A 12,035-nucleotide genomic window follows, 5' to 3' on the forward strand; every position below is an offset into this window, starting at 1 on the left:
AAACACTGACTTGGGCAAGACTAGAAAAGTAGACACATATTCATAAAAGGATTGCAGCATCAGAAGTGACAGCTAACATAAATAAAAAAACAAAAACAAAAATAAATCAAACAAACCAAACCCTAATGCACATATCGTCGCCGGTAACACGAACCGACGAATCCCTCAGGTTTACGTAAGAATGACAATTCGAGAAAATCGCATTTGAAGTTAACCCATTTTTGACTTATGTTTGCTACACTTTCATGTCTATAATTTCCAATTATTTTTGTAGTACATCAGACTTCAATTCTTGCTCTAACTTGTGATGTTTTTATCGAATTGTATTGTTAACAAATAAGCGGGAAATCGTCAAAGAGCTGCATGCATGTATTTTCGGTCTGCAAAGAACGTTGTCATTTTCCATGTGTGTCCATATGTACATGTACACTGAGCGTTGTCATTGTCAACACATGTATTACATAGTACGCGCACTGTGCGCGCGGTCAATGAACTGTTGAATCTCAAAAACTACACGCAAGTCAATGCGCACTGATTCGTCGGTTCGGTGACCGCGCGTACTAGTACGCGCGGTCACCGAACCGTCGAATCACCTGATTGTTTAACACACGCGTCTATGGGGAAAACAAATAATTTTCACAAATGGAATTACATACTTTCTACAAAAGTGATAACTACGTAAAAATTACACGGAATTACACACTGAGAATTTCAGAATATGTAGTATGGAATGTCTGCTATCGAAATGAGTGAAAATCTCAAAATCGAAAATTTGACCCAAAATCGAGTGATTCGTCGGTTCGTGTGACCGGCAATGATATATTGGATACTGAGCACAAAGACGTATTCATTCAAAAGGAGTAGATTTAGCAAATTGTGTATTTTGTTACTACATCTTTCCATAACAAAAGTACACGTAAAACTGAATTCCAGGCACTGAAATGTACTTGACGGAAACAGTGTAACTGAAGAGCTTGTAACTACAGTCCAAAGCAAAACAACTACAAGAATTAATTCGAGATATGCTAATCACAGGTAAAATAGCCCAATGCAGTCCACTGCAGCCATTTGTGGTAGTGCATGCACATGGATATAAATAGTGTCGAGTGCATTCAGTGTGGCAATTAGGGCATGCTGCGTGTTGAAAGTAACCAAGAACTAATTATCATATTACAGCTCTCTGTTTCATCCCTGCTACTCAGACATGGTATGTGTCACGTAGAATGAAACAGTACTATAATCTAAACTTCCTCATATGATGATGCTGATACTTATCATTTTGGATTTGTAATCACACTACATAGCAGTACAAATGTGATGATTCTGATAGCCTGGTTGCACACATTTATGCACGCAAGGAGAGCTATATCTTGCCTTGAATGATAATGATGCATGTTGTGTCTAAAGCTGTAACACTGGATGTACAATATACTGTGTAGTGATGTAAAGTAGTGATGTAAAGTAAGTTAGCCTACAAGGTACAACTTTACCAGGAATATTTTCAAATGCAAATCATTTGACATTCTCTTGATAATGACAATTCTAATCACATCTTGTCGTATGTGTTCATCATACGTACAAGCTTGTAAGTCTGATTATTTCATTCTATCTCTGTAAGGGTCATGCATACTTTAGCGATGACAATCATCTACAGTTTAAAATATGCAACATAAAAAGCCGCTGCAGCGGTGAGTTAAGTTCATTTAACATTTCCTTCAATCACATAAAAAAAGAAAGAGAAAACACTAATCACATTTGCTCTTATTGAGGAGAAACATTGGTTGATTTTTTCAATAATTTTCATGTTTCATAGCCGTTTTCCTATCTTAAATGTCACACTGTGACTATCACAGTATTGTAAAGTAAGGATGCTCCATGCTCAGAATATTGCAGCTCTGTTCATTTGTATATCTTTTGAATTAATTTGTGTACTAAAGGCAAAGTTGTAGCACAGATTTGCAGATTTCCATACATCGGAACCTGTGACTGTCTGCATTGCCTTAACATGTTTTGCCAAGAAATCAACACTGAACAATAACACTGGTTGACTTCTACTACATTAGATTGCTTTGCTGTACATGTGTGCATTAATGTACACATTTGTATATGTGCTACTCAATGAATGTAGGCATTGCAATGTTTTGAAACCATCACAAATATTTCTGTTTGGCATGCTTCATTTACCTGCTAATTATATGCCAGGACAGTCAAGTACATACGTAGTACAATACAGTCAACACGAGTCAAGTCACATTTATATAAGCCAAAACTTTCTTCACAACACACATGTACTTGAACCCAAAGAAAAAGTCCGTATTTGTCACCTTGTATTCATGTATATTTTTTTTAAGTTGTCTAAGGAGTAAAAATGGCAGAGTTACGAATTGTACGAGTTGAAGGGAAAATCCAGTCCCTTTATACTTTGTACTTGAACCCAAAGAAAAGTCCTTATTTGTCACCTTGTATTCATGTATTTTTTAAAAAGTTGTCTAAGGAGTAAAAATGGCAGAGTTACGAATTAAACGAGTTGAAGGGAAAATCCAGTCCCTTTCATGTACTTGAACCCAAAGAAAAGTCCTTATTTGTCACCTTGTATTCATGTATTTCTTTTTTTAAGTTGTCTAAGGAGTAAAAATGGCAGAGTTACAAATTGTACGAGTTGAAGGGAAAATCCAGTCCCTTTTACTCAAAATTTTAATTGCATAAATTATGGTGGCCGTGTCTTCCTATTAAACCGTTGAGGACGAGTCCCAAGTATACTCAGGCAAGTGTATTTGGGAAATGCGTGTAGTAGCAATATCAGCCCGTCCTCAACGGGTTAATCTGACGATACAAACTTGCATTGATATCAAGCGATACATGCAACTCCACTGTGTTCTTCTTGCTCTTTTGCACGTGAATGAGACTGTTTTATCAAATGTCACCGGTCGGTCCAAACTGGAAGTCAAACCCCACGGAATTTTTGAATGGTCATGTGCTCATTCAATAAAGTGATATTCGTAGATACGGCCATGGCATAACAACTGGAGTGTATTTTGGTATCTTTCTCTAGTGTGCAATTCTGTGATTAATCATGACTACAATGAACTTCAGATGGCTGTGATGATCGCTGGTGGATGAAATGTACTGGCTAGTTGTATATAGCCCTGCTGTCTATACTCAACATTGGCTCCTTCCCGGGGGGGGGGGGGGGGGGGGGGGATTCTGGGGGCCCCCCCAGGTGGGCCATGGTGCCCATTTGAACAAATTGAGATCATGTCCCCCTAGGGATGCTACCTACCAAGTTTGGTGAAAATCAGACATGGCGATCTCAAAGTGAAGATGAAAATGTACAATTTAGGCCCCATTAGGACCCCTCCCCTGGGTCCCAAGGGGGGGCACCCCTGGTTCCCCCATGAACAAACTTGAAACTACAGTCATCAATGTATTTACTCATAGTATCAACTAAGCCCTATCACTTCTGGTTCTAGAGAAGATTTTTAAAGATTCCTTAATTTTAGGGTATTTGGGCCCCCTTGGGGGACCCCCCAGGTGGGCCATAGTGCCCATTTGAACAAATTGAGATTCTATCCCCCTAGGGATGCTACCTGCCAAGTTTGGTGAAAATCGGTCATGGGGTTCTCAAGAAGAAGATGAAAATGTAAAAAGTTTACGCACGACGGACGACGCTCGACGGACGCCGGACGAAGAGCGATTGCAATAGCTCACTTGAGCCTTCGGCTCAGGTGAGCTAAAAATAGAAATCTCAAGCTCACAAATTTGATAAGAGACAGCCTACATTCTGTGGCATAAAATGATAACATCCCTAACAAGACAACAGTTTTCTTTAACAAAAGGAAATGGTAACATAAGTCCTATGTTTGCATTAGTTCCCATTAAAATGTGTTTTACTAGGTGCAAGCAAATTGGGGTTGGAAATGTTTTGTAGTAAACTTGCACAAAAACATAGATTGTGGGTGCAGTCAAACTAAATCTTTCACTGGGCAAACTTCACTGGTGGATACCAGTACTTTAACCTGTTGAAGACGAGCCCCTTGAATACTCGGGCGGGTGTTTATTGGAAATGCATGTTATAGCAAAATCAGTCCATCCTCAACGGGTTTAAAGGACAAGTTCACCTTCATAACATAAGGATTGAGAGAATGTAGCAATATTAGTAGAACACATCATTGAAAGTTTGAGGAAAATCGGACAATCCGTTCAAAAGTTATGAATTTTTGAAGTTTTTGTGCAGTAACCGCTAGATGAGAAGACTACTGCAGTGTGTGAATAACTTAGATGTCACATGCGTACAACAATATAAGGAAAATATAAAGAGAATTTCACAAAATTTCATCTTTTGAAAAAAAGTACACATTCCCCTGACTCGTTACCGACAAATGTTATGGGTAATATTATTCCCCCTGCCTTTAGAAAGAGGCAAGTCAAGTGCTCTTTTATTATGCGAAAAAAGTGAAAATATGTTGAATTTTCTTTACATTTTCTTTATACGGTTGTACGCATATGACTCACAAGCTGTAGTAGTCTCCCTATCCAGCGGTTCCAACACAAAAATTTTAAAAATTCATAACTTTTGCATCAATTGTCCAATTTTCCTCAAACTTTCACTGATGTGTGTTTGTTGCATTCTCTCAATCCTTATGTTTATGAAGGTGAACTTGTCCTTTAAATACATGGTTTTCCTTGCAGTAGTACTCTTTATAGTGTACAAACAACTCGTAATTCCAATAGATACAGAACATCCTAAAATAAAATGCTGCACGTCTCTCCTCGGTGTATCATTTCATATGTTCTCCAGATGCAAACATGCATCACAAAAATAATATCAGACTACACGTAGCTGTGCTTGACATACAAAAGTTTTGCCCCACAAAAAAAAGAATGATTTCTCACGTTTTCACGTACACTGTATTACATGGCGTTCCATCAATGCACTTAGCATTAAGAAATGGGACACTTCAAATAAATGTGGGCATACCGCTACCATACCCACAAAGGCTACTTTATTTTGAGTGATCTTTTCACATATTCTGAAGCGTCATTTGTCCTGAAGTGCAGTGACATAGTGCAGTATTGAGTATGATGAAGTATGTGATACAATACAGAAAGTCAATCAGATATTCGCACAAACCATAAACTTTGTACACAATTCATCTTCCTGCATGCTAAAAAAACTCAATAGATACAACACACAAAAAAAGAAAAGAAAAGAAAGTGTTCCATTTAAGGTTTGAGTTATCAGCCATTTTCAGAGACTCCAACCCAAAGTACCTTCTGATCTGGAGATTCTCCCGCCTGAAACCCCTAGCAAACGGGAGACTCAAAGTTGATGTGTGCGAAGCGCGAAATTCCCAGGGTTCTAGATGCTCTCTGGTGTTATCTAAGGCTTATTTTTTCAACATACGATAGAAATATGTAAGAAATCCTTTCCAACGGGAGACAAAGAGCCAGGGCGGGAGAAATTAAATCTCAAACGGGAGAACGGGAGATTTTGCAAAAATGGGTTTTCGGCGGGAGATCTCCCGTCGAAAACGGGAGAGTTGGAGTCTCTGCATTTTTTGTTTAATGAGTAATTTTAGCATGTTGTATGAAGGAAAACAAATTTGACATTATGTATGAATGCAAAGCACGCACTTGGGAGTGTGTAGTAGCTTTGGGTGTCCATAACCTACCTGAGGGTCTTAGAAGCTCTGTAACTCTAGATGCTGTCTGGTGCCATCTTAGCCCCCCCCCCCCCCCCCCGTTCTTTATTCCTTTCTTGCTTTTTTTTTTTTTTTTTTTAATCATTTGACCATTGTGAATGAGCTGCAATCCCAGGACACAAAGTCTTATCCAGTGTTTAGAATGCTTGCAGATCCATTTGACTCACTGGCAAATTTCTTTTTTTCAGGACATCATCATTTCTTTCTTTTTATCAAGGTGCATAGAATGTTGCATGTTGTTTTGAAGATATTGAGCAAAAAGATTGCAGCATGTTGCTGTGACGTGCAAAAATTCCTTATGGCTCACCCTGTGCGTACATTCATGTTTCTTCAGGGGGGGTTTATGGTCCATACGCATTGAACTTCATATATGTTGTGTACGACTGCTAAATTTCTGACCTCCTTTGGGACAGAAGTCTTACTCCTGAGTTGTCTCGGCTAAGCAGTGCCAACTGTACTTCCACCCTGCAAGAGCAGGTATGGAATTGTCTGAGCTACAGTACATGTATGCCGAAGTAGAAACTCTGCTCTCTGATTTTCAGCAGTTAAAGGGACAGGACCTGGTTGGGTTACATTGTAATCCAAGGGGGTTTGAAGACTATAGTGAAAACCCCTGTGTTCAAGTTAAGAGGGCAGGAACTCACCTCCAGATCTCGACACCAACTCCAGAGTACATTGACCTGCCATGAATATGGGGTTGAGGTCCGAGATAGGACTCCCAGTGACAATGTTGCCACCAACAGCCTGAAATGGAACACCGACAAACATACACTCACACACATGAAAATGTCTTGTGAATTATGCAATGGCGATAATAGCAACAAATTAAAAGTATTTGCATTCACTAAACATACACTGTGACATTACAAGTCAGGCATTCATCCCATAAAGGTATGACTACAATAAGAGCGTCTGCTCTCATTATATGTGTGCATTATTACATCACAATTTAGACAGTTTATGGCAGGATTACAATTTTGTAGCAGCTTAAGCTGCTTCTCACTATAGCTGGAATCTTGATATAGAATTTATGACACAATCACGATACAACAGATGTGATCAACAACAAAAACAACAGTATGTCCTTCCATGTATCCAAAGGGACACTTCACTTCAGTTAGTGTGTATTTTAATGTTTATTCAATATCAAAGTTTCACTGACTTCTAGCATTTCCCGCTGCACAAGATGCATTGGATACGCCATATATTTTACAGGGTTTTCATTTTCAAAACTAAATTACAAGTGGTCATTCTCATTTGAAGTGACAGCTGATAACTTCTGGGCTCAGCAAAAGTTCATTGACCTTTGACCTCAGACCTGGAGAGATTTTGCCAAGAATCTAAAATTGAGGGTATCCACACTTCATGAAATATTCTTGGACTAAGATATCAAGAAAATTCCCATATAACTTTCCTCGAAAAGTAATGATCATGAGGAGATCTAAGAAGTGACAGACAGACAAACGAAGAAAACACAATGCCTCTCTCGTACCCTTTGGGGCAGAAGTATAAAGATAACTTGAGTCTTGTTTAAAGGGATGGTACAGTTTTGGTTTAGATGGGGCTGCAGGTTTCCAACCTTTTTTATGTGTTTGTTTGATAATAACAGACCTCTTATAAAATATGGAAGAACATGCTATTCTTAGAGGAATTCACAATTTGATGAAAACTGGTCTTGAAATGGCTGAGAAATAACAAAAAACAAAAAAAAATGATCCTAATAAACTGCAACAGGCCACAACTTTTACGAGGATCTCTTTGTTTTACCATGTTTCTTGGATATCTCAGTCATTTCAAAACTGATTTTTATACAATAAACATTCAATTTTCATAAGAACTGTATGCTCTCAACATTTCATAGAGTGGTTTCTAAATATCTCGAATAAGGTTAAAAGCTGAATCTCACCTCAGCCAATACTATACCATCCCTTTAAGATGAGGGCAAGAAGAACCGAAGAGATACTCACGGCCACGTTCCGAATCTGAGGACCGGCAAACCATCGGAGCATTTCCACAATGGCGGCAAAAATTCTGGTTTTGTATTCTGCAAAATGAATGTGTCATGCATACCAATGATATTATTCAGATCCTGAGAGATCTCTAAGACTTCTCTGGGCTTCAAATCAAAGAACAAAAAGAGGCATTGTCCTGTATACATCATTGTATTGTGAGCATTCATCATTGAAAGCCCCTAAAGACAACATGTTAAAAGTGGCTACTATTTTATACGAAACAGAAATTATAAATTGAGACCAAATACAAACCAAAGGATTGTACTGTAAGAACACAAATAAGTGGGCATTTGGAGAGATAAAAAAAGTAACAGAAATGGATTTCCAGGTTATCATGAACCCCTACAATTTATTTACTGAAATGAGGGCAAGGATTACGTTGTTGCAAATACACAGGCAAACCTTTGCATATTCTAGTCAATATTTACCTGGCTGGTTTTTTATGAAGTCTTTAAAGAAATTGTCCATGTGCGTCAAACTGACCGAGGACCCAATGGTCACACTCTGGCCATTCACATCAATCCGAGTCAGGTCCGGTATGTGCGTCACAGAGATGAGCACGGAGTAAAGTTGGTTCTTGAATTTCATCTCGACACCTTGAGGTCAACATGGCAGTGCAGAAAGACATCACATGTCAAAGCATTATCACATGATAATTGCACAGAGTGTTGGGCGAGGATCCATTTCAAAGTTATTATAAGTGAAATTTAAGTGCCTGCTGAGGTCATGAAATTTTACCTCTGACAAGTAAAGATTTCATTGTGATCTCTACGGGCAACATCAACAATTCAGGTGTTCTTCATGGTTTCATATGTACTGTGGTGCCATGCCATACTAGTCATGCAATGTAAAGAGGTATTGGTATTTCACCTACACCATAATAACCATCAAACATCTGAATGTACTATCTCTGCCACTGGGTAGCTGAAAATGGTGTCTCCACAACTGAAAAGAAAAAAAAAATCCCTCTAAAAAAAAAAAGAAATATTTTCTTAAGATAAAGATCTAGGTAAATGTATCTCTAACAAAAGATGGATTTCTTTCCATCTTCACAGCTAGAGGCAACAACATCATTCCTTCATCAAAAGGTCTTCTTTTCTTGTCACAATAGAAATTCATGTGTGATGGAGCATGATGGTAAATGCAGACCTGGATTTAAAGGGGCATTCCCGACAATTTTCAAAATTTCTCATCATGTAGTATATGTATCTACAGCCCCAAATATAGATTTGTGGAATTTATTGCAGTCCTTGAGCAGAGAAACTTATACTCTGAAAAATCTTCAACAAATTACACTGAACAATATTGATGACATAGGAGCCCCACATATATCAGAAATGTATCAGAAATGTTTTTTTGCTTGTTAGCTCATGAAACCCGAAGAGGGTGCTCCCCCACTTTTGAAAACATGGCATCGGCCATGTCCTTGAGCCCCAACTCATGCATTCTTATGTTGAGGCTGCCATGTCATCATTCTTGTTCATTGCAATTTGTTTACATTTTGAAAACATTCTCATTCCTCATCGCAATCACTATAAATTCAGACACTCTGTACTCAGTATAACTGATTTATAGCTGTTCAAATGTAAAAGTCTGAAAACCATCTAAAGGTCTCCTTTTTACATTTGCTAGTATCCAGAGAGGAATTTTCACAAGCTTGGGTTCAAAGGTTCAAAGGAGCTGAATTCTTTTCTTCAAGCCAGGTGCAGCTGACAGGAAATCAAACTGAAATCAATACCACATTCTTCTTCCATTCCCCCCCCCCAAAAAAAAAACCCTCATATCTCCATTCACTCCTTCCATGCACACTACTGTTCATCTTTATGTTAAAGTGACATGTATTAAGGGAACAAAAAAAAAAACAAAAAAAAACCAAAATTATGCTTGCTCCGCAAGTGAATGCACATTTCTGTGCAGCTATGACATTCTAAAATTCCATGAAAGCTCCAACTTTGTTTTAGTATCATGTCAAAGAAGGCACACAAAATGGAGTATGTATTACCCCCCCCCCCCAAAAAAAAAAAAAAAAATGGTCCTTGACACTAACCAATTTCAGAATTTCCACCAATCAGCTTTGCCATGGGGTATTTGACCTTGAGGTCAAGCAGTTCATCAAGGGTCACAGGTTGGTACCAAGTGACTCGCTCTCCTTGGAATGAAATGGACACTGGTGGCTCACTTGAAGTCATCTGCAAATGGAAAAAGGCCAAATAGAAATAAAGTTGAGGCAAAAATGGTCATGTCCTCTCATTCAAACCCATTTTCAAATAATACAGGAATTATCAAAAAACCTTGTTCAATTGACAATTTCTCTGCACAACCTACCTTTTCCATTAGGAAAAAACAAACAAAAACAATAACATTAAATTCAACTTATATCAGTCTAAAGACTTGTTACTTTATCTTTTAACAGCAATTTAATATGCTGCATCATCAATAATCATCATCACTGCTACAACAATCCTTGTAAACACGATAATCAGACAAAAATAAATAAAATCATCATCTAAAATTGATCTTTGATAGTGATCATGACAACGATGATAATATCAGGGTGAAAAGGGGCTGTTTTTAAAAGAAAGAAAATAAATATTGAACTGAAGAAAATAAAAATCTAACTGATTTTTGTAGCAAACATAACTGACTAACAAGAGTATGAAAGTGCAGAAAGATACAACTTTCTGACCACTAGAGAAACATTGCAGTCCACATCCATATGTTGTACAGTAGCTTACCATCAGTTCTGGAGGAAAGATGAGATCTTGTGATGGGTCATACTCTGCAAATTCCCTTGGATCAAACAACATGCTGGGTGCCTTTATTATAGTAGAGAGTTCAAATGAAGGGCATACAAGAAGTTCATCAAATATAGTGGACTAAATTTAGACAAGTTTATGTCCACCCCTCTCTCTTTCTTTAACTCAATCTCTTTTTCTCTATGGTTGCTTCATTTGCTCTTCCATACCAAAGTCAATGAAGTTGTAAATAATAGTAGATCTCAAGACTTCTACAGTTGTAGATCTCAAGATCTTTAAAAAAGCCACATCAAGCTTTAAAAAAAAATCTTTTTTTAAAGTTTTTAATATACACTATGCTCAGCTTTCATGAATATTTCTCCTATCCCGGGCCCCTTTTCATAAAACTTGTTATCAATGACAAGTTACGATAGTTGACATAAGCTACTGCAATCCTTGCATCTGATTGGCTGAGAGCAAATTTGTCATAGAAATGCGGCAGTTGTTACTGACAACAAGTTTTATGAAACGGGACCCAGGTCTGCAAACAAGTGATTCAAGCAACTGTCAGGACACAGAATAATACCTACTACAGTGCATACTGAATGCAAGAGATACATGTGGGGATGTGCGCATCATGCATACATACACAGCATGAAAATAGTGTACTAAGTAAATGCCTGCACACATTTCTAGTATGACATCTTTTGTTTAAAGATATGATGACATACCAGTCATGACAGTTCAGTTCCACAACTTGAGAGAATGGTAAGGAATAGTAATATTGTCGAGACAATCACAGATACATTGCACTTCACTCAAAAATAGTGAAATTATCTTTAGAGGGACATGTTGCTGCCCTACCATCTCCCCCATTCCCTGACCCTCCCCCCATTAACAGATAAGTAGTCACGTGTCTGTTTTACCAAATATTATGGGAATCTGCTCCTATCTATCTCTTCATCTCTCACTCTCACTACTCTAGTGCATATAGCGTCTGCGAATGTATGTGTTTTAGATCTTTTTTCTTCTTTTTTTGGGTGCATGCTTTCTGGCTTTCGTTTTATTCTGCAACGTTTCACGAGTCCCCTAAAACTATCATTGCAAGTGCTGGCACACATCACATCCCCTTTTGCATTCCCCCCTCCGGCCCCCTCCAGAAAGAATCAAAATCACATGGCTCCATTTCATGTTTGCTTCGACGAAACTTATTGTGAATCTCTACAACTGCTAGTGCAGCTAAAAAAAAAAATTTAAAAAAAAAAGAAGGGTTGCTCTGCCCAAACTACCTCATCATCTTCTCGGTTGTCACCGCTGTTCTTCTGGCAGGGGCCCGACTGGCAGTTTCCTCCTCCACAACACCCCTCCTGGATGGATGACAGAAGAAGGCATCAAAATGAGAGCAGGGCCTCACTTCACAAAAGATGTTAGGGTAGCAACATTTTCTGGAATGGCAACTTCCCATACACTACTGTAGCAACAGCCAATCAGGAAGCTGAATTCTTGTCATTACCACCACAATTACCATTCCAGCAAGAGTCGCTATCCTATCAACTTTTTATGAAGAGGGGCCGAGGATTCATGAC

General features: G+C 38.3%; 1 protein-coding gene across 1 annotated transcript in view; it reads right to left on the bottom strand.

Annotated features, from left to right (window-relative positions):
- Nucleotides 1-12,035, bottom strand: part of LOC140226338 (xanthine dehydrogenase/oxidase-like) — a 69,961-nt gene that overhangs the window by 25,008 nt on the left and 32,918 nt on the right. The window contains exons 7-12 of the mRNA XM_072306859.1: nt 11,739-11,816; nt 10,450-10,530; nt 9,762-9,903; nt 8,143-8,310; nt 7,670-7,746; nt 6,347-6,446 (exon numbers count right to left, since the gene is read on the bottom strand). Coding sequence (XP_072162960.1) covers nt 6,347-6,446; nt 7,670-7,746; nt 8,143-8,310; nt 9,762-9,903; nt 10,450-10,530; nt 11,739-11,816 — 646 coding nt within the window. The remainder of the gene's footprint in view (nt 1-6,346; nt 6,447-7,669; nt 7,747-8,142; nt 8,311-9,761; nt 9,904-10,449; nt 10,531-11,738; nt 11,817-12,035) is intronic.

Source organism: Diadema setosum, chromosome 1 (genome assembly GCF_964275005.1).
Source record: "Diadema setosum chromosome 1, eeDiaSeto1, whole genome shotgun sequence".
NCBI lineage: Eukaryota > Metazoa > Echinodermata > Echinoidea > Diadematoida > Diadematidae > Diadema > Diadema setosum.